This window comes from Seriola lalandi, unplaced genomic scaffold (genome assembly GCF_002814215.2).
Source record: "Seriola lalandi dorsalis isolate HSWRI2012SDOR001 ecotype SW California unplaced genomic scaffold, Sedor1 jcf7180002054660, whole genome shotgun sequence".
Taxonomy (NCBI): Eukaryota; Metazoa; Chordata; class Actinopteri; order Carangiformes; family Carangidae; genus Seriola; species Seriola lalandi.
In genome coordinates, this window is record NW_019525213.1 from 616,186 (window position 1) to 644,148 (window position 27,963).

The following is a 27,963-nucleotide window of genomic DNA, read 5'->3' on the forward strand; positions in this document are numbered from 1 at the left end:
TAATTTTAGATCTACAAGTTACTCCTTGTTTCTGAAGCTTTCAACTACCTCTTGTGGTCCTCCTCTGTGGATGATGTTTTTTAGCTTTGGAAACAAGTGAGCGGGATGCTGTGATTGGGAATTGGTTTGTCAAACTGTTTTTTCCAAGGTCAAGAATCAACCCACAAGCTCAAACTTTTACCAGTATTAAACAGTTTTGTTTGGACAGTTAGTTGTTGTATTGCTGCTTGTGTTTAGAAAACATTCAACATTTCCGAACTTTGGCTTATTTTGTTAAATTTAAAAATAGTTTTATTTAAAAAGGAGTAAATTCCTTAATTCCTTAATTTTGAGCATAAAAAATAGTATTGTTTTGCTATTAGTCTCTTTTTGGATGTCAGTACTATTTGAGCTTTTATGGACTCTAAGTACCATGAAAGGTTGGATCGATATGAACTTAATAAATGTACTTGGTAGATTAAACCCTTGTTTTTTCAGCCATTGTGTTTGTGCATCGTATATAAATAAAAACTCGAAAATATGTTGTCAGTAACAGGGTGCACGTTAAAGGGTTAAAAAGATAAATAAATATCTTCAACATTAAACACTTGAAAATGCTTTAATTACAATTAAGTATAAGCTTAATGTTATCATTTTGTATTTTTATCAGTTGTCCTCCAGGCCAGTTTGAGTATCTAACTTTTTTTTTGTTCAGGGCTCAGCTGGTCATAAATGACTGAGCACTGATTGCAGTATCTCTGAAAGCCCATTGTTCTCAGTGCATGCAGCTGTCAACAACATTTTAATGGTGCTACTTCTAACCTTTTGCTGTTTTCAAAGTAAAAGGGAAAAAAAAAAAAAATCCATTTTCACCCAAATAGCTTTTCTGGGCCAGTTCCACTTGCAGTCTATAGAGCAGTAATAATAGAATCACAAGCTCAGGCCTATTTTTAGTTTATCAGAAAAGCTTTTAGTATGCCGTTCTGGTCTTGAAAGAATAAAGGGAATTTTTCTGCAGGAGATGATAAGCTATCATGTACCATACTTATTCACTATTGTGTGTTATATTCAGAAGAGTAGAGTAGTAGTCCAATAGAAAAGCAGACTGGTCAGAGCTGAAGTGGTTCTGTTAGCTCTTACGGTGCAAAAATGAATACGCTTTAAAGCTTTTACATGATGCTGTGCATGCAAAGGGAATCCCAGGGTGGGTGTGTCTGCTTTGTCGTCACAATAGCATTGACACTGAGAGAGAGAGAGAGAGAGAGAGAGAGAGAGAGAGAGAGAGCAGGTGGTAGATGTCATTCATCAGCCTCAGCATTAATTATTAAGAGATGCTGCACCATGGTGAGCTTTGTGCAGCAGTCTATCTAATTAATAGGTCTACAGGGACTTTAATTAATTTAACAGCTAAAATTGAACACAAAATAAATCTTTATTATATTTCTTTCATCATTGCCTGAGACAATGTGATAATGTGATGCTTTTTAAATGTGTCAGTCTCATAGAACATTAGACAAATCTTATGAGCAAACACAGATCCATAGACACACACACACACACACACACACACACACACACACACACACACACACACACACACACACACACACACACAAACCAAGCTTAAATCGGGATAATGCAGCCAAGGCTGTGACATCACCACCTCCCAAAAGCTGATTGGTGGAGCCATGCATCTAGCTGATCTCTCTCCAGCCTCAGACGGTACGATGATACAGCGAGGCAGTGCAGCGGGGGCTGTGCACATCCACACAGGCATGGCTCCTCTGGGTGGGAAAAACACAGGAAGAAGGAAGGATGGGATTGTAAATCGCCTTATCTATTAGAGTTTTCCCCTCTGCCGTCCGTCCGTGTGTGTGTGTGTGAGTGTGTGTCTGTGTGCGCGTGTGTGTCAGTGTGTCAGTGTGTTAGAGTGTCAGGGAGGAGGGGACGTTTTCATCACAGCCTCCAGCAGCTCTTTTGCTTTCACCAGGGAAGCCAGGCAGCCAGATCTGTTTTGCTTCCTGCTGGGAGAAAAAAAGAAGGGAAAGGACAGCTGTGTGTTTTCACCCCAGTTTTTCCACTGTGGATCTTATTTTCACACATACGTATATGTACGCTGGAACTCATGAAAGGCAAAGGGAAGGAGCCGGAGAGTGGGGTCTAGAATGGCTCACTATAAGGATGTATCTGTCAGGAAGACTTCTTTAAACCTGGTGACTGGATTTTTTCAGTATCTTCGTGGTAAGTAGGGCAGCAGCACCCTTCATCTCTCATCCTATGTGTGGTCCTATGTAGCTAATATAGGACATAACATATGCTAATGGTTAGTAGGTGAATCCCTGCTATGTGAACTAGTTATGATGCTGCACAAACACAGCTGTGTATGTGTGCTGCATGTGTGTGTATTTGTGCTTGTGTGCATGTGTGAGTCTGCATGTGTGTGCTATGCTTCAGTGGGCATCCCCTGTGCATCAGTGATGAAGCATTTGCCTGTGGGTTAACTTGATGTCTTTGCTCCCTGTATAGCGTTCTCATAGCTTCTTTAAACACGTGACCACTATCTATATCTCTATGGGTGGATGTTTAAAAATGGCCACTCTGTGCACTGTGCAGCACCAGCCTACCGGCATGCGTGACAGGGTGTTAGAATTCAGTCGCGACAACAGCATCACTACAGCAAAGAAATCAGTTGTTTTGTTATACGTGTTGCATAATGCATGAGGCTTTGTGGCTGAATATATTAATAGGCCACAAAAGAGTCTGAGGGTGACCTGAACAATCACGCATGTTATTACTGAACACAGAGGGGCTTGCGAGGTGTGTTGGCTGAATTCTCCTCCCCACTCAGTCTCTAATCTCCTCATATGACCTCTTTTTGATTGGAGGATCTATCATACAAACACTGGCAAGCTTGTGTTAATGACATTGCATAAATCTAACCATTGCAGGAGTCATACTTCTTACTCAACATCCCAGTGGCAGTGTGAAATTATGTAGTGTGAGGTTGGATAAAGTAGGATTATGGCGGTGGGAGTCCTACAGAGCCTATAACTGACAAGAGTTATAGATATATATGTATAATATTTGATGCGTTTTATGTTTCTGTGGTGTCATGTCCATATGTAGAATCAGTTAACTCATTTGCAAAAAAACATCTTGAATCTCTGATCACCTAGTCCTATCGCATCTGTTCCAGTCACCCGATTTGTGTGTCCTCTATCAATATCACCAGCTCCCTCAGTCTCAAGTGTGAGGCTTAGACTCGACAGTCAACAGTCAGAGCATGTGGCGTCTATCATGTATTGACATGCGCTGTGTGCCGTTTGCTTTCAGATGAACAAGAGGCAGTGCAGAAGAGAACCTTCACAAAATGGATCAATTCTCATTTAGCAAAGGTAAGTGTGAATTTCCATCCATGCTCTCCACTGCTTACACACCACACGATGATCGTTCATCACTCACAGGGGCTTTTACGAGCGCATCAGGCTCACGTTAAACAAACAGTCAAAGCAATTACATTACAAGTAAGTTGGGAGCTATGCTATGTTGACCTTTTTCATCAGAGACACTAGTGATGTTTTATTGCTCATCATGATTATGCAGCTTTGGTCAGTGACTGACTGCAAGACGAGCGTTGCAATGCAACAGTAATAGCATCTAATAACACTGCACAAGATGATTGAATTTATCCAGTTAACTGCATGTAATAAAATCATTTATCTTAGCCTTCAAAATCAAATCATGTTTGATGGAGCAGGTTTTGTTTATAATGATAGTTTCCTGGATGTTATGATGGGGAAGGAACACACCCTCTGTATAGTACCTATGAAAAGGTCATGGCAGAGACTGCTGCTTGTTGCTGTGCTGCAAAGATGACATAGACATGATGGAGCTCAGAGGCATCTTTGCAGTTCTGTTCTAGAGAATCTCACTAGGGGCATTTATACTTAGACGAGCTTCTGTGCCACTAGTGGAGTGTGTTTGTGTGGACATATGGAGGGCTTAATGGAGTTCTTCAGAAGATGCTGTGTGGGGTGTATATACTTATTGTGTGTTAGGTCTTTGTGTTTGTCGGCCTGTGTATGACTGTAGGTATGTGCGTGGGTGTTTGGTTATTCATGTACTGTATGCGTGTGCGTGTGTGTGAGTGTGTGTATTTGTAGACAGGATTGGCAGGGACAGTGATGCAGTGTGCAGATGGAGAGCAAGAGGGTGAGGACAGTTCCCTGCAGGCAGTCGTCTGCTTCATAGGTCCATGCATGTAAATTACAAAGCACCGAGTGAACAACAATAACACTCGCTCACATGCTGTAATACATCACACTGTGACCCTAAAATAACAGAGGCTTTATTAGATTATGCACACAGCATTAAGATGAACCTTAGAGCTGTAAAACATCAGAAACGGACAAAAACACTTCACAGAAAATTGTTAAAAATTCAGAATATGGTAAACTTTATGCAAGTAGAATCACAGATGACACAGCAGAGTGTGCAGCTAATCAGACACAGATTCAGGGTTTAAGCCTGGAACCTGGCAAAGAGATCTGGTTTAGAGGGGTCTTTTGTTGAGCTTGATCTGCCCACAATAGTTCAAAGCATGGCTTCTAAAACTTTGGAAGAATCTCAGTTATGTGGTGGGCCAACGTAGAGTCGCTCTGTTGGTCTATTCTTCATTATTCATGCACTGCGCCCGAGCTCACTCACTGTGCATACCAATAGGACTAATGTAGCATAAGCCACATCATGAAAGAGCTCTGTCACGTTTACACTGCAGACAGTGATTGGCTTATTTAGGGATATTTACGGTACTTTTCTTGTGCACAAAATGTTTCCCGCAGTGATTTGCAATAGTTTTGTGGCTGTTTATAAATGATGAATATTGGTTTGAAGGAAACTCCTTTTTTAAGGGTGAAAGTGTGTTTTATCTAAGTTTGGACTTCCTCCAGTTGTCACACTTTCCCTTCAGCCTTTGTTTCCATTTCCTCTGATTTTGCATTACTAAGCACCTTTCCAGTGATTTTCAGAGTTTTTCCACTGATGGGAAGACTCATGTGACTGTTTTCCAGGGTGGGAGTGATTTTCAAATTTCAGAGGCTATTTTTGTGTCACGGTGCATATTAGCAGTATCATTGGAAAATCAGATAACTCTTTCTTCTTCTTTTTTTTTTTTAATAATCTGATTGATATGAATAAAGTAGTTGTAGATTCTTCTAGTCAAATAGTTTATGTAATGCATAACTCTTAAGCCATAGCTGTGTGTAATCATACAACAGTAATGGGCCTTCTATGGAATTACAGGACAGACGCTTGCCTCTTCACACTGCTCTGCCCCAAATAGGCAGCCAACTGCATCCTGTCATGGAATATGTTGAGTTGTGAAATGGCCTGTATACAGTGCCAAATAAAGAATTCCCTTCGCGACCTTTTCCTTTTAATTAAAGCTTCACTCTGTCGAATAAATACACATCTGTTTCGTTCACTCATACAGTACTGCTTGTATAACACAGTGGGCTGCAGCGCTGTCACTCAACTTGGAGATTGTGCAGCCCCGTAAATGTGCGGATATGATATCAGGAGACAGTATCCAGTTAGGGTTAAATGAATACCATCGCCTCAGGACTGGGCACCAAGCCACTGCTGAGGAAAAGGCAGCATCTTTTCAGCTGCAGGGAGGCTCTGTGGTTGTTGCCAACAAGCCTGTTTCTCACAAAACAGCATTTGGTTTCTCCTCATCCCTACTAATGGGTTAGAATACCAATATCCTTTCACACTAAAGGATTAACAATGCATTGATACTGGTTCTGTAAATGCATGGCTTCTACAGACTGACACATTTATAATTACAACAAATTTTCATGATGCTGTTTCTGCATTTCAAAGCTCTGTCCTCTCCCCTCCAGCATAAACCACCACTAGAGGTTAACGACCTTTTTGAGGACATCAAAGATGGGGTGAAGCTCTTGGCTCTGTTGGAAGTGCTGTCTGGCCAGAGACTAGTAAGTAATACTTATTTTAACACAGGATTTAAACATGGATTGTGTAGATATGCTGGGCCTGATTCACACCTTTAAGATCACTTTTTTTTATTTGATGCTGATTTTTAGTGTTGATTTAAATCATTCCCTTCTGAATGGACATGTAAATCAAGGCACATCTTTTCACTTTCACACCACAACAAATCAACTTGTACTTACATATGTTGATTCCCTACATTACATGATTTAAAACTAGGAATCTGCATACAAATTCAAGTGCTTCTGTTACATTTGTATTCGATTTACATTTGTTAAAAACTAAAGCTCTGTCAAAGTTGCTGTTGTTGTTGCAGTGTTGTTTAATTCATTGTATTAGAAATGTGAGCGGCAGTTCAGAGATCTGTAACCAGACCGTTGATTGGTCTTTGAAACAGTTGAATATATTTTAAATACATTGTATTACAGCAAAGCAAAACATTCAATATTGGCCCATTTACTGTATATCCTTATCTGATCAACATCGATATCAGCCTCAAAAATCCTGTGTTGGTTGAGCTACAATTTATTTTGAGGCTCAACTTTGACAGTGGCAAGAGAATTGAATCAGCGTGGATGTGCAGTATACAGCATATGCATTTTACAAAAAATCCAAGGTTCGGATAAAAATGTTGTTCACATTTAGTGTTGGCTCACTGCACATAAATTACTAGGCCATAATTCAGATCTGAGGCTCCCTGCTGTGAGAACATGTTAGCACAACAGTCTTCTTCTTTCACTCTCTCTCCCCGACACACAACACACACACACACACACACACACACACACACACACACACACACACACACACTGGCCTTGACTCTGATTGGTATTTAGTAATTAGACCTATCTTGATACAAACTGCCATGTCATCTGCAAAGCTGTTACCTGGCTAATGAGTCACTCGCACTGGTGAACGCTGCCTGATGCACTCACTTAGTGCTTTCAGACGCACACCCCTGCTGGTTTATGTCAGCCAGAGTTTTAACATGGACAGATCTCAGGATTATACTTTTTCTCTTAAAGCAGCTTTGGCACTCACCAGTTAATTTATGTAAGAAAAAACACACCCAGACCACTTTCACTATCCTACCAAGCAACTAGTGACAAATGAGCTGGCTTTTAAGCTTTGCTACTGCTATAGAGGTTGGTTGGTACAGTAGACAAAATGGCCATCTGCAGTTAATATCCCAAGCTTTAATATGATATTGCTTCCTTGGCGAGCTTGATTTTCACTTTCTGTCTGACTTGTCTGTCTTAAGCCCTGTGAGCAAGGCCGCCAGCTGAAGAGAATTCACTGGGTTTCCAACATCGGCACCGCACTCAAATTCCTTGAGGGCAGGAAGGTAAGCATTCAGTCATAGCAAATATTTAATCTTTAAGATATAAAGTAATTTTTCCACAACTAAATATACTAGTAAAAAGGAAGGCATATCTTAAAGAAGTCAAGGGTATGACTAAGAAAAAGCTGTTAATTAGATGTTTGTTAGTGCACATTAGGGGGGGACCTGTCTGCACAGCATGTGAAACGTTGAGAGAAGCAGCAGCTAGAAACAGGACTTCTTGATTACATAACCCATCTCTAAATCCCTTGGCTCTATGAGGCCCGTGTCCCACTTTCGTCTGGGCTCCATGAGGACTGAGACTTACATTGTTGTGATCTCTCTCCCATCATGTGTGCCTTCAGTCTGTGTATCGAGGATCTCCGGTCAGTCGCCATTAAACGCCCTGTGTGATCATGTACTGTATGCATTCTTTTCATTTGATGCACGATGTGTACTGAGCTTGGATACAGACATTCAGTTTTTTTTTATAAATGTAGTCATTACGCTTTTCCACGGACATGCATATTAATGCATTTGGACTAGAACGGTTTCTGATGTGTCTGGCTCCCTGCAATTCTGAGCTGCTCAAATGTAAAGAGATGTAAACATGGCAAATTGGGGCTGCAAGGTTTGCAGTGCTGTGGCTCATTTGCTTTTCCTTTAACGCCTAGTTGAACACACTCTTCCTCTCTTTTCTTTTTTTCCTTCTGGTTCACTTTTCACCGTGGCTGTTTCTGCCGTCCTGGTTTGGCTATACAGATGCTCCATGATTATAATACTTACCTGCATCAAAGACTTGTCTTTGATGACGTAGAGCAAATGCAGCATTGTTTTGGTTGATATTAAACTCATGGGGCTTTTGTGGGTGGAAATGCAGAAGATTCTTACTTCCAAACTGTCTGGCTGTGACTTATATTCCGGAATAATCCTCTGCTTGGCTTTTGTTTCAGATCAAGCTTGTTAACATTCATGCCACTGACATCGCAGATGGACGACCATCAATTGTCCTTGGGTTGATATGGACCGTTATCCTCTACTTCCAGGTAATACTTCCTCTGATGTCCCTGAGTTTAATAACCATGCTCACTCCAAGATGAGTTGATGTCCTAGAAAAAACCCTGCACATCAGAAACTCCCCGACCAAATATTTTTGGGTCAACCTTTTAACCCAGTGTCAGTCTTTGTCCTGTTAAAACTTTACATTGCCTAAAGCAGACGTCAGTGGATGGTTTATGCTAGAAAACGCAGATGGAGATGGATGCAACAAAATATTTCCATTTTCTTTTCACGTTGCCATGGCCACAGAGCAACCCTTTCTTCTCCTTTTGTTCTTGTTTCTCAATTAGATTGAGGAGTTAACCAGCAACCTGCCAGCCCTCCAGGCGCTTTCCAACAGCAACTCTTCTGTGGAGAGTATAGCCAGCTCTGAAACAGGAAGCCCACCCATGAAGAGGAAAGTGGTCAACAAATTTCAGGGCAATGCCAAGAAGGCCCTGCTCAGATGGGTGCAGTGCACTGCTGCAAAGTATGACACTTTCAAATTCCCTTTTTGGCTTGGTGTTGCAAATGTTTAAGGATATTGGTGTAGATACTTATATGTACATATGATACAGAGAATGACTAGCCCCTAAAAGGCAACTGACAATTTTACATGACATATTTTGGGTGTTTCTGCATATATAGATGTTTATGCGAGTCTTGCAAAACAAAAATGTCTATGCATGTGCTTTTCAGGCATCATGGAATTGAGGTGAAGGACTTTGGTCCCAGCTGGCGAGATGGTGTTGCATTCCAGTCTGTGGTGCACGCCATCAGGCCAGACCTGGTGGACATGGAGGCTGTGCGCAGGAGAAGCAACAGGGAAAATTTGGAGGAGGCCTTCTCACTTGCTGAAAATGAACTGGGCATTCCCCGTCTGCTGGATCCAGAAGGTGCCCTTGACCTCCCCTGCTGCTTGCATTTAATATTTCAGCGACGCACAACATTCAGGCAGAATAGCACTGAATTCAGTGCGGACGAGTCTTTCTAAGCTTTTGTGTTGCCATTCAGAGCTTGGCAGCGTTTTAGACATAACGGCAGCAAATATACGGTATTGAGTAGATTCTACTTGTTTTTCACTGAAAGTAAATAGTTTTAGCCCTTCAGTCCGTGCTGCCTGAGCATTTTGACAAAACGTCTGCTGAAAAGATCAGTGACACCCTCCAGAGGATTAAAATTCTGTTTATATACGTGTCTGATTCTATTCTGTGGAAGTGAAGCAGTCCTGCAGTGGCTCTGCAGTCCTGTCTTCTCTAGCAGAGTCATGATGCTTTATTGCACAAAGAGCTGCACTGAAATGATTTCTAGAAACATAAGTTCCGGGATGGAGACGAAAGTAGACATTTATAATTAGCTGTCCGGCCTGGGGGGATTTATCCTCATAAGGACAAAAGTTTTTTTTTTTATAATATGTCACATGAACTTAATGCCACATGAAACTGCTCTGTCATATCTGCCTTTTATTTCTATGAGGTCTAAGGTCATGTTTAAAGTTAAATATTATATATGATTTTTGGAGGCCTGAAATACATTTTGCTTTCTATATTCAGATCAGTTAATTTTCAGTGGTGAATTTCATTTGTTGCATCACATAATGTTTGTGTTGTTGTGTAGATGTTGATGTAGACAAGCCAGATGAGAAATCCATCATGACATATGTGGCTCAGTTCCTCAAGCACTATCCAAACCCCCACCACTCCGAGACTGATGGACAGCAGGATGAGGTACCCGTTCAAAACTTATATTATAGATAAATTGCACATAAGGCTCTGATACGTTGGGTCACTTTTGGGAAAAAACACCTCTGTCTTACCACTAGATACTGTAATAGGAGTGATATTTTATTCATATGTTATTATTTTAAAAGTTGTATGTGTTTTTGCCATCCCCATTTTCCCCTAAAATCAGCTAGTGTATCATCATTCACAGAGAATAACCAGATGCAGAGATCATAACAACAGAATATGCTTAATGAGAAATGCTTAACTCCTGCTGCGCTTAACTGTTGTAAGACCATGCCTGCAATTCGTCATGCTCATCACTGTTATCACATAAATCTCTGATGAAATTAAAGTAATCATAGCATGAACACAGCAGTAATATAATCATCAGGTTCATCATGTTTTCCCGTCATCACAGACTTTCATTTCATTTCTCCATCTACTTGTTTTTTTTTTGTTTTGTTTTGTTTTGTTTTTTTACGCACATTAAGCTGCTTCTTGGCTCAATTCCAACTTTTGCACTGTCAGTGCCAATACTTCAGGTGAGAGATCAGGTCATAGTGCTGCATGCTTTTTGTTTGAAGTGAAATCCCGCCTGCATTCATCCTTCTCAGCTTCTTTTCTTTTTTTCCTTGCTATTCTAATGCCTTTTGGTGTGTGTTTGAATTTCTTTGTGTGCCTTGCCGCTTCCCTGGATAGTTTGGTCCCCAAGATATAGAGCAAATGCTTGAGGTATGTTTGACGAAATTAACAGACCTAATCAAAGAAGATACTTTTAATGTCCATACGCCTTTACGTCTTCCTCAACTTGTAGAACTAATCGGTGCTAAAATATAGAGGTTGTTTAATCTGTTAACATCTTTCTTTCTAATCTTTAACTGTGTGTTTCTGGAATGCCAGCTTGGTGTGAGTCTCACGATATATCGGCATGCTGATTTGAAATAAAAAAAAAAAGAAAAAGAAGAAGGGATTCAAATAAGTTTGTTCCTGTGACTCTCTAATTGTCCCAGAGAGAGGAGCGGAAGATGCTGAGAGAGCTGAAGGTGTTTTTAGACCAGCTGGAGAGAGATGTGCTGCGGGCCCAGGGAGCAGAGGGAAACCTCACTGACAAATATCAGGTGAGTCAGGCCGGAAAAGACAAAGTGCACCGTTATGTAACATTCTGCTTTGACAAAGACATTTATCAACTCTAACCACATGTGTATCTACTTTTACTATTTTTGGTTCTGCAGGCGTTTAAGAGCTTCCGTGTACAGTACGAAATGAAGAAGAAGCAGACGGATCCGCTGCTGCAGCCAGTCCACAGGGATGGCAAGCTGTCCGTGGACCAAGCTCTAGTCAAACAGGCCTGGGACCGTGTATCTGCCAGGGTAATTGTGCTGCGTACTTCCGCACAACATAAACAATTTATAACCAAGCCACAAAGAAAACAGAATTAATTATGATAGTTAATCATTCCCTAAATTAAACAAAACCTGAGTATTAATAATATATCTTTTTTTTTTTCTTTTTTTTATTTGTCATTGTGCTTTTCTTTGCTAAAAAAATTGCTTTGCTGCACTGAAATCTGTTGTGAGGAGAGAAACACGACTCGGGTTCTTCTTTTTATCCACTGCCAGTGAAAGTTCAGTGGAGTGCAAGTGTTTGAATGAGAGTTTCTTCAGAGAGGAGCGGGCGGGAACAGAGGAGGTTTTGTTCTCTGGGCAGTCCACATCCACAGCTCGTCTGGACCGGCATAAAATCTCTTTTGTGGCCTGATTGCTTGTGAACATGTGGAAGTGTTTTGATCAGTACAGCCTCCTCAATGGTGGGATCTTGCTTTGGCAGAGTGTTTTTTTTTAATGGATGTCAATTGCAGCTGCTGGACTGGCATATCCATCTGGACAAGTCTCTGCCTGGTCCTCTTGGAGTGATTGGAGCCTGGCTTCACAGGGCAGAGATGGCTCTGAGAGAAGACATACCCATCCAACATGCTCATGACGAGACAGCCAATGTTCTTCACAGAAAACTAGAACAGCATAAGGTAACGTAGCCATGCAGGGTACCCCCTTCATGCTGTTAACATTGTTATACAAGTACAATATAAAGGGAAGCCAGTGTGAACATGAACATTTCAATTTTGCAGGAAGTATTAAAAAACTTGGAATCGCACAGGCAAACCTTCCACCAGATCCACAAGGACAGATCAGTGAATGGGGTGCCTGTCCCACCTGAACAGCTGCAAGACATGGCCGAACGGTAAGACTACTCACTGTCTTAAGATCTAATTGTATGTACCGGTTTATGCCTAAAAAAATAGCTTATATTTAAACATTTGGAATAATTATCTTATTTGTTTAATTTGCAGGTTTAATTTTGTGTCTACATCATCATATGCTCACTTGATTAAACTGGAATTCTGGGAGATAAAGTATCGGCTGATGGCATTTCTTGTGTTGGCTGAATCAAAGCTCAAGTCCTGGATCATTAAGTATGGCCGGCGGGACTCAGTTGAGCTCCTCTTGCAAAGCTACCTTGTAAGTTGAAATAATTGGCACTGTAGTAGGAGAGTGAGTATTGCACAGTGTCTATCAAACTATTTAATATCATTACTTTTGTCTGCCTTTTCGTTCCAGACTTTCATTGAAGGCCACAAGTTCTTTGAGCAGTATGAGATAATCTTCACAGCCCTCCAGCAAGCTGCAGAGGTTTATGTAAAGTCTGATAGTTCAAGTAAGACTCTTTTCTGTTTAGGTGCAAGTTGTCTATTGTTTACATACATTATACATGTATATAAATGTTTATTTGGGCTCAAAGTAAATGGTTTTATTATCGATTTCATGTTATAGGGTCTAAGACCTGTAACAGAGGTAAGTCCAAAAACAGTCTGACAATCTTCAAAACCTGAACTTTGCCTGTCTCCTGAGCCATTTCTTTCTGTAAATGTGGGGCTGCGCTTTTCTTTTCTAACATACTTTTAACCCTCAGAACAGAAAAAGCATAGTATTGCATTAAGCATGAAAAAGTAACGGTAATCTAACAGTAGTTGAAAAGCTACTTTAGCATGATCGTTCTCGACCTAACACACTGTAGGATCACCTGAATGGCTTAATGATCAGCAGACATAATGAAATTCTTTTTTTTTTTTGTATACCTGAAACCCATATCGGTTAGGGTTTAACTAAACTGAACTAGCTCCTTATTTGATTTGCAGTCGATGAAGCGGAAGGGGTAAGTAAATTCCTCAGTGATGCCACGGCTCAGTGGAAGAATCTGGCTCTGGAGGTGCGGAGTGTTCGCAGCATGCTGGAGGAGGTGATCTCCAACTGGGAGAAGTACAGTAGCACAGTGGCAGGTTTGCAGGCCTGGCTGGAGGACGCTGAGCAGATGCTCAACCAGTCAGAAAATGCCAAACGTGTAAGTAGAGTCACTGAAGCTACTGATGATGAACAGTGTTATTTCTAATGTACAGCATTTATTTTTGCTCCTAACCTGTGAGTCGAATGTTTCTACCATAGCCACAATTGACACAGCTCTAATCGGCTGGACGATGTGCATTTACACAGGTATGTTCTTTGTTTTCTTCTCTTCTTTTAGGATTTCTTCAGAAACCTCTCTCACTGGATCCAGCAGCACATGGACATGAACGATGCTGGGAACTTCCTCATTGAGACTTGTGATGAAACAGTCTCACGAGATCTGAAGCAGCAGCTGCTTCTACTGAACGGGAGATGGAGGGAGCTGTTCGTCAAAGTCAAACATGTAAATGCAACAACAAATGTAACATGAAAAAATGTTACAGCTGAATTATTTAAGAATATCAAATTCATCCATCTGTTTTCCTCTGTTTGACCTGCAGTATGCAAGAGCAGATGAGGTGGATAAGTTGAGGCAAGACTACCAAGATGGTATTAATACCTTAAAGATGTTCATGGATGCAACCAATGAGAAGATGACTGCTCCTGTCCAAGTGTCTTTCCTGAACGTCAGAGCCTTTGTTCAAGATGTTGAGGTAAACAATCGATACATGTGCTCAGTTGTCAGTTTGCTAGGAACACTTGGCTAAAGCTAGTGCAGTCTGATACAATAATCCTGCAGTAAATCCTCCCTCCATGAAGATTTTAATGTTTAGTTTTTGTTGAAACTGTGTTGAAGAGCTGTTGATTCAGCTGTGTGATCATTCTGGGGGCTGCAGTTTGTGGCGATGTTGAACTGCATTTTGCTATGTTGACAGGTATTCTGATTATTTTGTCAGCCCCATTCAAATGAGCGGGGGTAGGCTTAAACAACAGATACACCTCCTTGTACAGCTTACAATATACTTTATTTGTATATCCCAACTTCCTGTAGGAGGTCAAGCACAAAGTGCCAGCTATGGAAGCAGCCTGTAAGGCAGCGAGTCGGACGGCTCAGCTGTTGACCAAAGACACACCACAGGAAGAGGTCTCACAGATGATGGCTGTGATGGCCTCAATCAAAGAACAGCTGAGCAAGGTGTGTGCATGTCTTTATACAGTATCTCATTCGATTGTTTAACCTGTCTTTAAATGTGTGTTTTAAAGTGGCGTGGCATTGTCACAGCTGATACTGATACCTACGGGTATTGAAACTACTGTAACAGATATTTGGTGCCAGTATTTAATATTTTTTATCACAGTCATCAGCCTGATCTAAGAGGGGATGCGTACTTATTAATACAAAAAAAAATGTTCACGTTGTAGCAACCACAAAATTATTTACCTGAATATTAACCAGAAATACAGCAGATTATTCTGCTTTTTATAATTTGCTGCATCATAATTTATCACTTTATGCAAATTATACGCAAATGATTGTTTTAAGGATATGTAAAATGTAGTTAATTATCCAAAATTACTATTTGATGTTATTGATCAAAACAACATATCTCCTTCGTAATTCAAAATAAAATTACAGTATATATATATAACCAGCATGCTGTCTTCCAATCAGGTGAGAGAGAGAAGTTTGCCTCTGCTGAGGGAATCTCAATCTCTATTACCTCCACTGGAAGAAATGGAGAAGAACATTACAGGCTTTTACCAGGCTCTGGAGAAGGCCAGTCATATCACCAGCACCACAGACTCTGAGGGACCAGTAGACTTTAAACAGAGATGCCAGGTAACTAATATAAGAGCATTATGGTGCCAGTTTTACTGAATGACTTTCAGATACATGGATAAAGATAAAGCTGACTGCCAAGAGAAACATGTTTTGGACTGATAAGTAAAAGCCTCAGAATATGAACAAAGGGCTAAAACCCTGCTTGTCACTGAATACTGCAGGAGCTGGCGACCTTCACACACAGCTGTAAGAAGTGTCTGACAGTGATAGAGAGAAACCACCAGACTATCCAGAAAATAATGAACAGCAGTAAAACCCTGCAGCACATGGACATGAGTCTTCTGCAGAAAAGAGTCGGAGACCTGCAGGCGTCCTCACAGGTAAAACTCAAGGCCTGTTTCACTCTTATGCAACCTTGTGTTTAAGCGTTTAAAAAAATATTACTGTTACATGTTTGTGTGTTTAGACAATGATTAAAGAATCTACTGAGTGGCGGAAGCACGTGGAGGCGAACAGCAGCCTCATGAAGAGGTTTGATGAGTCACGGGTGGAGCTGGAGAAGGTTCTTAAAATGGCACAGCACTGTCTGACAGAGAGAGGCAACCCAGAGGAGCTGCTCAAGAAACACACAGTAAGAAAATGGGTCTTTTTTTCCCAGTCTCTTAAGTGTACCCTGCAGTAACCATGTTACACTGTAATCCATAGACCAGTGCACTCAACCATCATGGTCTCGTCACAGTTTTGTTTTGTGTAAGCATGCATAAAGTGTACAGATGAGACACTCAAAACTTTATATCAACCTACACTCTGAGGTGCCAGTACCATACATAACGTGCAGCATGGAGCAGGTGCTTCTTGGAATACACAGTTAAACAACAGAATAAGTAAAGTGCATGTAAAATATTCATGACCTGTCCTGTACAGAGTGTGAGACACGATGAGGACTTGATATTTTTTTTCAGGAATTCTTTGGTCAGCTGGACCAGCGAGTTTTGAATACATTCCTCAAGGCTTGTGATGAGCTGACAGACATTTTGCCGGAGCAGGAGCAGCAGTCGCTGCAGGAAACAGTCAGGAAGCTGCACAAACACTGGAAGGTTGGTGTCATGAACAGTGACAGTAAAAACTGCACTACAACTTTGCACGCTGGTGGCTAAAGTCACGTCAATCTGCACAGTGGTGAAATCACTTTGTCAACAGTGCACAGGTGTGATAAATACATATGGGTCAAATGACTAATGGTCACAGTCTTGACTTTGCATTGATTTGATGTCAAATATCAATATATTTTTTCACAAATCCCACAAACACAAACTGATGAAAAATCTTTACTTTGTTTGAATTACTCCACCTTTACAGACGTGAACTAGAACAAGCAAAATTAACATGATGTTTAGTTTGGTGCAAGTAGGTTGAGCTAGTTGTATTTTGTCTCTTCCAGGATATCCAGACAGACGCCCCTTTTCACCTCTTGCACCTGAAAGTGGAGTTGGAGAGGAGCAAGCTGATGTTGTCGCTGCAGGAGTGCCAGGCAGAGGTGACCAGGGAGAACCGCCACCTGGCTAGCATGGGGAGCGAGAGGCTCATCAAGGAGCACAGGGTGAGCGTGGAGCGGCTGGCTGGCCGAGTTTCATGTATTGATTAGCTCAGTGTGAAATAATTCGATGCAAATTCACTGCTGTGTAGCAGCTTGGGAAGATTTTGATGAACTTGATCTAAAAGAACCGAGGCTCTTCCAGTGTCTAGTAAATACTGTTCTCCAGCAGCTTTTTATCTCTTCAAGGTTTTCAAGGAATTCAGCTTCAAAATGTAATATTTTATTGCCATAAAATCTAAGACTGTCGCATTTCACTGAATGTAAAGCTCTGGAACATTTTTCTTCTGTAACTGAACTAAAACCGATGATATGCTGTGGTCATGGTGTTCACCACAACTGAACCAATTTAAATAGCTGTCTTTATGTTAGGCCTTCTTTAGGGAAAAGGGCCCTCAGTCCATCTGTGAGAAAAGGCTGCAGCTGATGGAGGAACTTTGTCAAAAACTCCCTGAGGGTGACCCTGCTCACCAGACCCTGGAAGTAGCAAGAAAGGACTTCTCTGAGGTCCAAGAGGAAATTGAGAACACCCATCAGAAGATATTACAGCACCCGGATAAATGGAAGGAGTACAACACAAGGTGCAGTAATCTGAAGAAGCTACAGTGCTGCAGTGTTTGCACCGTTCATACAGCAGAAGGATAGAGTTTAACTGAAGGTCTACTGTTGTAGAATCGTTGCAGCAGCAGAAGAATGTGTTATGCATTCCCACGCAGTGTTGTGCATTCATCACATACCCAAAGTAATCACGTTAAAATTCTTCCCTTCACTTGAGATACAGAGCGATAGTTGTGGTGAGGCGAAAGTTTTCCTTGCAGATTTCTTTAATAGATTACAAAATGCAAAATGTGTCTCATTACTGTAAAGATGTTGCTCTTCCACACACTGCTGACCATGAAGTAGAACACACGAACTGATCCAGACAGTTGGGTTTATACGTATCCAATTTAGCCCTGAAGTTTGATTACATTTTTGACTTACATTACATTAAAGCACTAGTGTCATTTATTCCTGACATCCCTCTGAGTTTGAAGTGAAAATCTTTTATTCATGGTGTGAAACAGGTACGCTGAATTCTCCTGCTGGCTCATATCTAAAGAAAGCCAACTGAGGCTGCTGAGAAACCGAGCCAACGATCCCAGAAAATACAGCCAGGTGAAGGCTACCATCATGGTGAGTTTGTCCCATACATACCCTCCACAGTCGCCTCCTCGCCTCCTCTACGATATGACACTTGTGATGTGCTACTGTCGTGTCAGTGTCACCGCTGAGGAGATGAGACAACAAAAACACTTTGCGTCTGATGACTCGTCTCACCACACGGCGTGTATCACACTCTGTTGTTGTGTGCAGGAGCTCAGGAATGATGCAGAGCTACAGGAGGGGAATCTTGGCTGGCTGAAGGCCCGCATGGCCGGAATGATTGAAATCTGCGCTGACAGCGATGCCCAGAGGCAAGGAAGTGCACTGAGCAAGCTCTCTACTGATTTTAAGGGTCTTCTTGCTTCGCTCTTAGAGGTAGGTGAAACTTCCACTTGTTTTATTAAGGTGCCAGACACAATCCTGACAAAATATCCCCCTCCTTAAAATCTACAGTATGTAGTTTGTAGAAGTACCTTATACAAAAATAGAAAACATATTTTTACTAAACTGAACATTCACACCCCTTCATCAGCTCATCATTTTTGTTGTTGCACTGTATTTTTATCCTCCAGGCTGAGAAGATGGTGCTGGCTGTGGGGGACTGTGTGCAGTTCAGGGAAGAAGTACAAACGACTCTGGATGATCTTGTTCACGGGCAGAAAGAGGCGCAAGCTGAGGTCACCAAAATACTGGACTGTCCAACTGTCAGAGAAGCTCAACAGCTGCTACTTGTTCACCAGGTACTGTGCACAAAAAATAATCCGATTTTGTTATTTTAAGAGTTTGGTTTTAAGGATTAATTTAAAATTAAGTTAATCCTTAATTTTCCCCCCTTTCCACAGCAACTGCTGAAACGCCTGAAGCTTAAGAGGAAGGACGTCCAGCAGCTGATCACCAGAGGTCAGCAGCTCCAGGCCGAGGAAGGTCTGGGAGAAACTCTGCAGCAGGACCTGCAGAGTCTGGAGAACACACTCAGCAAAATGGAGCAGAATATGGATTCACAGGAGCAGAGCCTTGAGGTGAGCAGTGTTATGAATTTGTAGTGATTCAGGAAACTTGTGCTAGTACAAATCGTTTCACATTGGATTAAAGCACTGTCACTCTGATTAATAACATGCAACAGTAAAGTTACAAAGAAGGAAGGTCGGTTTTGCTGCAGCTTCAGACTGTCGTTGTTATCGATCAGCCAATCACTGACAGACTCTGAGATGAATCCTGACACACTCGTGATCAATTTAGTAATTGAATGTGGTCATTAATTGCTCCATTCTCTCGAGGGTACTGTTATGTCAATAAAGTGGAAGATTTTGTTCTGACATTAGCTGAAACTGTGTGTATTTCACCTCTGCTGTAGAACGCCGTCTCTAGTTTTGAAGTTCTTGATGTTTAGTCTTTGTGTGTATATGTGCTTTTATGTTCAGTATCTGCTGTGTAATGGTTTTTACTATGTCTCTGTCTTGCTTGTATCTTTTAATGTGTAACATCAACGTTCCCAGGGACTGCGCCTTTTGGCCATTTCTGACACAATTACATCATATTGATGTTAATTAGTGTGTGTTGTCCCTTGTAAATAAATGAATAATGAAGCCAAGTTAAGTAAATTAAAGGGAAACAAACATTTTGTGGACAGAAAAGAGCCTGGTCAGGGCAAAGAGGAGAGGGCTTCCTGTTAATGCAGTGCAGATGCAGCATTTGTGGAAAATGTCCTGAATAGAGGAAAGAGAGGTCTGATTGATGTTTTCTGCTGGAGGGACCTGCTTTCTGAGGCAACACAGCCCCTTTAGAAGATAGTGATGCAGTGAGTCATGCTCTTGGTGGTGCTTTTATAGAAGGGTGGGGGTGGGAGTCTTGACATGAACACCGTGTTGGGCTTTTCTGTGCCATCGAGGATGCATTAAAGATCTAGGTATGAGATCCTCAGTAAGGTGCACACCAATGAACTTCATGTTCCCAGCTCTTTCATTAGCAGAATTGCTGATATCCAGTAGGGTGAAGTGCTTGCAGAATATTCGCTGTGCTACTTCTGTCAGTATGCTGACTCATCCCCCCTGATGATAAAGCCAAAGACAGAAGTGTCATCTATAGACATAATGGTTTGTTAGCACAGTCGTGTGTCAGTGTGCTCTTCTGGTCGTGATGTTGATCTGGGATTCCTGCCATTAGGTTATAATTCTTTTCTCACTGTGACCTTTATACTGAATTCAAGGACTACTGAGAATGGGAAGTGCTGTATAAATGAAATTGATTTTCCTTTCGACATCACTGATCTAAACATTGTCATCCATTTAGGTCACACTGGCAGCCTGGCAGGAGTTTGACAGCCAGCAGGAAGCAGTGCATGAGTTTGTCAACAAGGCCCGCTCCACAATGGAGAGAGACCTGAACTTCAGCAGTCCAGAGAGCCTGGCTGTTGAGCTTGACCAGGCTAGAGTAAGCGACACATATCCTGTGCTTTAATCTTGACGTTTAACTAATGGTATTTATTATAGCTAGATGGAGAGTATTACCAATATTCTTTATTTTGTAAACAGGTGTTGTTGAAGCAGTGTGAAGCAGAGGCCTCACATATGAACACGTTGCTGAAGAGAGCGACAGAAATTCAGCTCGGTCCCAAAAACAAGACTCTGCTTTTACAGCAAGCTCGTTCCCTCAGTGAGCAAGTGGACACAGTGGAGGCTGGGCTCAAAAAAGAGTAAGATGATGGTTTAGATTATATTTTCTTGTGCTAAATAATGTTTGAGGAGACATCAGACAGTATTTGCACATACTTAATGGTTTTTGCCAAAGTAGATATCGAAGGGACATGTACAAAGTAACACGGGAATATTTGAGTCAGTTCAGAATATTTTTGTGCGATGAATTTCACGATCTCAAGGACACAGATGTAGTGAAATGCTGAGGTTTATTTGCAGCTATTACTTTGCCAATTTAAAATGTCTCCTCTTGTGCTCCAGTGTCAAGACTCTGGAGGAAATGAAAACTCAGTGGGACCAGTTCGGAGCCGGTTTTGAAACCTTTTCCTTGTGGATATCTGAGAAGGAAAAGCAGCTGGATGTACTGAAATCTTCTACCTTGAATCTTGAGCAACAGATCAACACAGTAAAGGTAAAGTGCTGTGTACTGTGAAGCTCACAACCCTCTTATGTCCGAACAGTAATCTTTTCCCAGGAAGCATCAACCGCAAAAACCACTCTACACTACCGTTAAAATCAATAAGGCCTTCTTAAGGAGCAATTGGTGTTGGACAAGACACAGGCCTTCTCTGCCCAAGCGCTGACACACTGTCTGTTTTTCCGACACCTGCTTTAAACCTCTATCATCAACACAAGGAGATGAGGAACTGTCTGTTTTTCTTTTTCTTAGACATAGCAGTTTCAGTGCTCACAGCCCGCCTTGTTATTTGGACGTGTTTTCAGAAAGCTGTACGAAAGCTTTGTTCAGTTAAACATACACCATGAATGTGTTTTAATTTATTGTTGTAGTGATTTAAATGGCATCTGCTGAATGGTGACATTAAAGGAGAACTCATCTCTTCTTATGATTAGTGGCTAGAATCTCTGAATTGAACTGTCAGCAGTTGAGTTGCACTGTGAGTAATGTAGGCGCCACGTTTTTCGACAGCAGCCTACAAGGCTGTTACAGGCACCACAATTCATTAGTGTTTCACCTACACTGGACAGTTATAAAACACTGGGTGATTATCTCAGGCTTGTTTTGTTAATTGTTTTTCATCCATATGTGCATGTCCAGACTGTTGGTACAGAGCTTCAAGGGCGAGCCGAGGTCCTTTCTCAGCTGGAGGCAGATTCCCAGGCGCTGGCCCAGTTTGTGTCTTCGGGGGAGGCAGCTCGCATTAAGGCTCGTCTGACCCAAATCGGCAGGTACTGGGAGGAGCTGAGGGAGAGTGTACAGCAGCTTGATGGACAGCTGGAGGAAAGCTCCTCTCACCAGCAGAAGTTTAAAACAAGCCTCGAGACAGTAAGTAAAGCTGAGTTATGATGATACAGTACGGTAATCAGGAAAGATATGATCATACATTTGTGATCTTTATTGTCTCCTAGGTGCAAGCATCTCTCGACGAGCTACATATGAAACTGGAACATCCTATTAAATCCTGCACCTCCTCATCAGAGACCTACAAAGCTCTTCAGAACCACATGGTATTCAGTTGTCTCTTCTTGTCTCTGCGCTTCGTACTGAGCAATTATTTTCTTTGCTGCTTTGATTAAAAAAAAAAAAATCGTATCAATGGTACTTGAAATTGAAGTGCAAAGCAGTGCCTGTTGATCCTTTCTGTGCAAGTCTTCCAGCTCTCAGGTCATGCTGTGTAGGTCACTGTCCTTTACGATTAATGTTCCCCAGGATGTCTGTCAGGGTCTTGAAAGGCTGAAGGGAACCTTACTGTCTCTGTCAGCTGGTGCTCGCAGACTCAGTGACAAAGAGCAAGCCGAGAGGACTGTGACAGAGCTGAACTCCAGCTATGACCAAAACATACAGGAGGCAAAGGACAAGCAGAGCACTTTGGAGAACCTGCTTTCTCTTTGGCAAAAGTAAGAGCTGTTGAACAGACAGGACACATCCCAGGATTTTAATAGCATAAGAATAATGAATAATGAATGTACCCTCCACTTTGACTGTGAAAATGGAAACATAAATCAGATTGTTACTCTTTGAGATACCAGTGTTTCTATTGATGTGTTTCAGGTATGAGAAACAGCGTTCAAACTTTGTTTCCTGCCTGGAGAGGAGTGAATCTGCATCCAAACTGGAGAGTCAGTGTCTGTCAGCTGATAAAGCCAAACTCCGCACAGAGCTACAAGATTTGCAGGTACAAATATTTTCTTCTACTAAACGCATCTAAAACCAAGTCCTAACCCTAAAAGAAATGGTGAATTAATACATAACATACATGAAAATTTCCCTTCAGGCCTTGCACTCTGAAGTCCAGTACCTGGAGCCGGCTCATGCTGAACTAGTATCTCTGGGGAACTCATTGTATGTGACTGCACCTGAAGAGAGAGTGAGGCAGCTGAAAGACGAGCTGGAGACTCTGCAGAAGAGATTGCACGTTCAAAATGAAATCCTGCCTCAAAGGTACAGATAGATAGTTGAACTGGAAATAAAAGTTTTTCATTGTAATTTTCTTCACAAAATCCATTTTTATAATCATCTAAATTCTAGGATTGATTTGACTCACTATGCTGCCGTTTTGTCCCGCAGAATCAAAGATCTTCAGAACCACCTCTCCCTGGTGGAGCAGTTTGACCAGGCCCTGCTTAAATTCTCCCAATGGAGTGAAGCCATGCTCTCAAATGTGCACTCAGCTTCTCAAGTCAACATTAGCAAGCTGCAGTCTGCCGCCGCACAAGTAAAGGTAAGATTTATTGCTATCCATTTGTGCATGTGGAATGCTGCTTTTCACCAGGACCATATAAAGTCAGTGAGCAGATGAATAGCGACTTGCTTAAGAGCAACACCTGATCCCCTGTCGCTTGCTTTTTGACAGGAGACCCAGGCGGCCCTGCAGAAGCAGTCCAGTGTGAGACAGAGCTTGGAGCAGCAGGCCGAGAAGCTCTGTCAGTTCTGTGAGCCTGGTGATGCACAGCTCCTCCGCAGCAGAGCAGACAGCTGTTTGCAGCCCTACATAGAGGCCCAGCACATAGCGGAGCTCCAGTTAGAGTGTCTGGAAAGGCTTGAGGCTTTTCTGCAGACCCACAGTGTGGCTGCAGGGGTGTTGCGGGGTCTGAGACAGACTGTGGAGAGTGCAGGGAGCTGGGATCGCGGAAGAGTAGAGGAGCTGCAGCAGGAACTGGCCACTATTGTCCCAGACATTACCCATCTTGAGACCCTGGCCGTCAATCTGGACAGTAGTCTCTGCAAAAGCCATCTCCACATCGGTGCTGAAGAGGGGTCTCGTAAGTCATGTCGTATGCTGGCTGATTCACTCAGTGCTGAGCTGGATACAGTGAGGAACCTACTTGGTACTAAGCAGAGTGAAGCAGAGGCCCTAGGGGCTCTGTGGACCTCATTTAGACAGCGGAAAGAACAGCTGCTCAAAGCTGTGGAGGACATTGAAGAAAAAGCAGATCACCAGAGCTTCAAAGAGCCGAGCCTGCATGCTCTGCAACAGAGGTAAAGCAATATAAGGTCAATGATATCAATGATAATATTACCATTTTGCACTATTAACAAACACCCATGTGTGGATACGAGAATGCGGACGACAGCATCATATTATCCCTTTGTTTGTCAGGCTGAGGTTCTTTAATCAGCTGGAGGATGAACTACAGTCTCACCAGCATGAGGAGCAGTGGCTGAGGGACAAGGGCAACCAGCTGGCCCAGAGAGATGCGGAGCTGGCCGGGGAGGTGCTGAGGGAAATCAGTCTGCTGGAGACCACGTGGGAGGACACCAAGAAGCTCATCACAGAGAGGTGCGGGGACGGGAAAGAGTTTTTCATCCCTTTTTAACAACAGTCTTTTGTTGGTTTTTTTTTTTGCATTTTCTCTTTTATCCACTTAATTGTTTTTTTTTTACAGTTTGTTTACATATAAGCTTGTATGGGTAATATAGATCGCTCTTCTTTTGACAGACAGGAGCAGTGCAATGTTCTTGTTGAGCTCATGAGAGAATACCAAATCCTGAAAACCTCCATCAGCAGCGTAATTGAGAGCACTGAGCCTCTGGTTGACATAAGCTCTGTTCTGAAAGACCACGAGGAAACCAAGAGGTCACTAACCAAGGTCAGAATAAATGTCAAAACACAACTTGTTAAGCTTAGTAAAATATATATCTTTGAGGATGTGATCTCTCTTTGTTAAATTTAATCTGTTCATGACATAAATCCTAAAAAAGAAAAAAGCTTTATGATTGGTTATCAGATTGCTTAAATGTTTCGCTGTGTTTGCTCCATTTCTAGCATGAGGCGGTGAAGACAGAGATGACGGTCAAGCAACATGACCTGGACCAGTTTTCCTGCAAAGGAAAACAGCTTGTGATTGAACTGAAGAAGATCCCCGACTGTGACTCTGAAATGATGAAGAAGGATATGGAGACACTAGTGGATCAGTGGCTGGACGTGAGTCTGACTATAATCCTGATGTGTTGATGTGATGTGTCATTCAAGTGTTTTTGATTGTTTTGGGACAACAATAGAGTTTCTACACAGAAACAAGCTATTTTAGGTTTCGGCTACATTGACATTACTTCTAAGTTGGATCAATTAATTTTTGGTTTTGGTTTTATAATGAGATTTGTTCACAAGCAGGAAATCCTTTTACAATAGTCTGTTGAAAGTTTTACCGACATTCTCTTTGCTTCACATCCTCAAACCATATGTGATAAAACAAGTGCACATGATCACACTTATGTCCACACACACAGTATTGTCCTGTGTGGTCAGAGACATGAAGGTTTGTGCCACAATTCCCAGCCACAAAAGATTCACTGTGAAGTTACTCTAAGATATTTTAATTGCCACGTACAATTTGTATACATGAAATGGTCAAGAAAAATGTTGTACTCTGTGTTATGTTGCATTAGCAAGCTGATATAAAACATAAAAGCTCTGTGCAAGACTTACAACACAGAGTAAACATGTGTGGCTTATTGAATCCACTCTCCAGGTGTCTGAGAAAATAGATGACAACATTGATCGCCTGAACCAGAGTGTAGCTCTGTGGGATGATGTGCGTAAGATCAGCGAGGACATTGAGAGCTGGACAAGCAGCTGTGTGATTGAACTAAATGAAAGCCTCAACAACCTCAACAACAGTCAGAAGGTGTCGGAAAGGCTCTCTACGTTACAGGTATGGTTTTCTGATGTCACAGTAAAAGAGGGTAATGATGTGTTTAGATGTGGTTTTTCACATAGGACAATGCAAATGTTAAATTAGTTTGGTAATCTTGCAGATTACCAAACAAAGCCACTCAGAAGAGTGTAATACATGCTTTTTCTCTTTTAATACATCCACAGGCAGAAATGGGTGAGAAGGAACAGAAACTTGAAGCCCTGCAGAGCAGAGTCTCAGAGCTGAAGAAGTGTAGTCAAAGTCAAGAGACTCCTGCTAAATTACAGGTATTTAATATGATAATGATTGTATTTATTTTGTTTTTTTCCCCACAGAAGAAGTAAGGCTCCCTTCTCCATATACATATGTGTCACCCACAAACTTTAATTCTTCTTGCTTCAGGTGCTGGAGAATGACCTGCGGAAGAAGATCAGCACTGTTCAGAAGCTCCATGAGCAGGCCAGGGGAAACCTCATGGACTTCAGTTTCCAAAGGAAACAGCTGGAGGATTACATCTCACAGATGTCTGCATGGCTGAAAAGTATGGAGGATTCCTTGGTTTCTTCTCCCACTGGATCAGATCCTGAGGACATCTGCAGAGTGAAGGTACAGTGTTGATCTTAATCCTTATCAACCCTTCTTTTCCTATAAATATCAGAGATGAGAATGTGAGGAAGCGAATCAACTACTAATCAACTTTTTTACATATACTCGAAGGACCTTCAGAAAGAGCTGCAAAATCAGCAGGGAAGCATTGACTCTACCAGGGAGAGCCTCAACACCCTGTGTAGAAAATATCCCTCTGAAGAGCTGGCTGGTCTGGGTTCAGCACTCACTGATCTCATCAAGACCTATGAGTCTGCAAACCAGCTTTCTGCCAGGACACTCGCGTCACTGCAGAACTGTCTTCAGCAGCAGTTCAATGGTAAGAAATCTGAAAAACATCTGAGGGAAATGTGTAGTTTCACTAAGTGGCCGCTTGATGTGGTGGCTTAAATGCCGCACTATTGTAATACTAAGTAAACGTATACATTCTGCAATACATTACACAACTAGCAGCCTATCCTTTTCCTATCCGAGGGAAGACATGCATGTGTGAGTTTAAACTTGATTCTGTTTTAGTCTCCACCAAATATTAATTTTCTTTTCCCTTTGCTCCTCAGACCTAGTTCAGGAGTTCCATCGCTGGCTTTCCGAACAGAGGGAGATAGTGAAAGAATGCTCTGACCGATCTGGAGACACTCAAATTGTGGAACGCAAACTACAGAAACTAAAGGTAAAGCTAGGTCCTAATTCAGAAAATATCACACATGCCAGGAGCTACGAGTACAAAGCTAAAAGTGATTTGAATTATCTGTCAGGGCGCCATGGATCGTGTGGAGGAGGGTGAGGTCCGTCTCACACAGGTCTGTGAAGAAGGAGAGAAGCTCCTACTCCATCTTCCCAAAGCCAGTGCCGGGCAGGTCCAGCAGCACCTTTCCTCCATCCAGCAGGACTGGGACAGCTTTGTTGAGCAGTGCAGACAGAACCAACAGATCCTGGAGGACAGCGCATCCCTCATGAAAGGGTAAGAGACTTACATGAACCGGTTCTGTAAAGCACATTCTAAACCCCTCTATTTATGAATATGCCATTCGAAATTCCTTATAGGTTCGAGGGTCGCCTCAAGAAGCTCAGGTGGTGGTTGGAACATATGGAAAAGAGGATGACCACGGATCTGTTGGAAGCCAGTCAGCGTGGTCCTGAAAAGGCTGTGCTTGAGCAAGTGGAGGAATATCAGCAGGAAGTGCTCAAAGAAAGGTGATTCTACTCTGTGTTTCTACTAATAAAACAAGATAGGCTTTTAATGCCTTTGTAGCATCTGACAGTATTCCTAAAAGGATCCCTAATTATTGTTCCAATTCATTCATCAAAGAATATATTAAAACATTTTACTTCTTTCCATTTAGGGACTCATTTGAGCGTTTATGCCAGGAGGGCCAGGCGCTAAATGAAGGTGGGCGAGGCGACGGTAGTGAGACGAGGGTGTCAGCTCAGCTGCAGTCACAGCACCAGGCCTTGCTGAGGCGTGTGAGAGAACGGCTGCGCAGCTGCCAGCTCACTTTACAGGAGCAACAGGCCTTTGAAGAGACACTGCAGACTACATGGACCTGGCTTAACGGAGTCCAGGAGCGCCTGGCTTCACTCAACAGCACAGTTGGCAATAAAGAGACTCTGGAGAAAAGGCTAGGTCTTGTACAGGTCAGTGAATAATGCCCTGATCAAAGAGAACATACTACTTTGGAGTCCATGTTTTTT

The 27,963-nt window shown here is 42.1% G+C and overlaps 1 protein-coding gene across 1 annotated transcript in view; it reads left to right on the top strand.

Moving 5' to 3' along the window:
- The first annotated feature begins 1,952 nt into the window (after nucleotides 1-1,952).
- syne1b (spectrin repeat containing, nuclear envelope 1b) overlaps nucleotides 1,953-27,963 on the top strand; it is a 70,255-nt gene continuing 44,244 nt past the window's right edge. Inside the window, exons 1-51 of the mRNA XM_087177902.1 lie at nucleotides 1,953-2,220; nucleotides 3,313-3,374; nucleotides 5,883-5,978; nucleotides 7,256-7,339; nucleotides 8,269-8,361; nucleotides 8,665-8,843; nucleotides 9,053-9,249; nucleotides 9,971-10,080; nucleotides 10,777-10,809; nucleotides 11,088-11,195; nucleotides 11,310-11,447; nucleotides 11,936-12,100; nucleotides 12,203-12,315; nucleotides 12,425-12,593; nucleotides 12,693-12,789; nucleotides 12,906-12,926; nucleotides 13,271-13,473; nucleotides 13,654-13,818; nucleotides 13,916-14,068; nucleotides 14,407-14,550; nucleotides 15,028-15,195; nucleotides 15,360-15,518; nucleotides 15,605-15,769; nucleotides 16,101-16,235; nucleotides 16,580-16,738; nucleotides 17,105-17,313; nucleotides 17,797-17,905; nucleotides 18,086-18,250; nucleotides 18,448-18,615; nucleotides 18,718-18,894; nucleotides 20,165-20,305; nucleotides 20,407-20,567; nucleotides 20,830-20,980; nucleotides 21,626-21,853; nucleotides 21,937-22,035; nucleotides 22,238-22,425; nucleotides 22,580-22,703; nucleotides 22,803-22,969; nucleotides 23,096-23,249; nucleotides 23,382-24,007; nucleotides 24,129-24,308; nucleotides 24,468-24,618; nucleotides 24,795-24,953; nucleotides 25,501-25,683; nucleotides 25,851-25,952; nucleotides 26,068-26,271; nucleotides 26,383-26,590; nucleotides 26,829-26,941; nucleotides 27,027-27,232; nucleotides 27,316-27,465; nucleotides 27,615-27,906. Coding sequence (XP_087034028.1) covers nucleotides 2,145-2,220; nucleotides 3,313-3,374; nucleotides 5,883-5,978; nucleotides 7,256-7,339; nucleotides 8,269-8,361; nucleotides 8,665-8,843; nucleotides 9,053-9,249; nucleotides 9,971-10,080; nucleotides 10,777-10,809; nucleotides 11,088-11,195; nucleotides 11,310-11,447; nucleotides 11,936-12,100; nucleotides 12,203-12,315; nucleotides 12,425-12,593; nucleotides 12,693-12,789; nucleotides 12,906-12,926; nucleotides 13,271-13,473; nucleotides 13,654-13,818; nucleotides 13,916-14,068; nucleotides 14,407-14,550; nucleotides 15,028-15,195; nucleotides 15,360-15,518; nucleotides 15,605-15,769; nucleotides 16,101-16,235; nucleotides 16,580-16,738; nucleotides 17,105-17,313; nucleotides 17,797-17,905; nucleotides 18,086-18,250; nucleotides 18,448-18,615; nucleotides 18,718-18,894; nucleotides 20,165-20,305; nucleotides 20,407-20,567; nucleotides 20,830-20,980; nucleotides 21,626-21,853; nucleotides 21,937-22,035; nucleotides 22,238-22,425; nucleotides 22,580-22,703; nucleotides 22,803-22,969; nucleotides 23,096-23,249; nucleotides 23,382-24,007; nucleotides 24,129-24,308; nucleotides 24,468-24,618; nucleotides 24,795-24,953; nucleotides 25,501-25,683; nucleotides 25,851-25,952; nucleotides 26,068-26,271; nucleotides 26,383-26,590; nucleotides 26,829-26,941; nucleotides 27,027-27,232; nucleotides 27,316-27,465; nucleotides 27,615-27,906 — 8,007 coding nt within the window. The 5' untranslated portion in view covers nucleotides 1,953-2,144. The remainder of the gene's footprint in view (nucleotides 2,221-3,312; nucleotides 3,375-5,882; nucleotides 5,979-7,255; nucleotides 7,340-8,268; nucleotides 8,362-8,664; nucleotides 8,844-9,052; nucleotides 9,250-9,970; nucleotides 10,081-10,776; nucleotides 10,810-11,087; nucleotides 11,196-11,309; nucleotides 11,448-11,935; nucleotides 12,101-12,202; nucleotides 12,316-12,424; nucleotides 12,594-12,692; nucleotides 12,790-12,905; nucleotides 12,927-13,270; nucleotides 13,474-13,653; nucleotides 13,819-13,915; nucleotides 14,069-14,406; nucleotides 14,551-15,027; nucleotides 15,196-15,359; nucleotides 15,519-15,604; nucleotides 15,770-16,100; nucleotides 16,236-16,579; nucleotides 16,739-17,104; nucleotides 17,314-17,796; nucleotides 17,906-18,085; nucleotides 18,251-18,447; nucleotides 18,616-18,717; nucleotides 18,895-20,164; nucleotides 20,306-20,406; nucleotides 20,568-20,829; nucleotides 20,981-21,625; nucleotides 21,854-21,936; nucleotides 22,036-22,237; nucleotides 22,426-22,579; nucleotides 22,704-22,802; nucleotides 22,970-23,095; nucleotides 23,250-23,381; nucleotides 24,008-24,128; nucleotides 24,309-24,467; nucleotides 24,619-24,794; nucleotides 24,954-25,500; nucleotides 25,684-25,850; nucleotides 25,953-26,067; nucleotides 26,272-26,382; nucleotides 26,591-26,828; nucleotides 26,942-27,026; nucleotides 27,233-27,315; nucleotides 27,466-27,614; nucleotides 27,907-27,963) is intronic.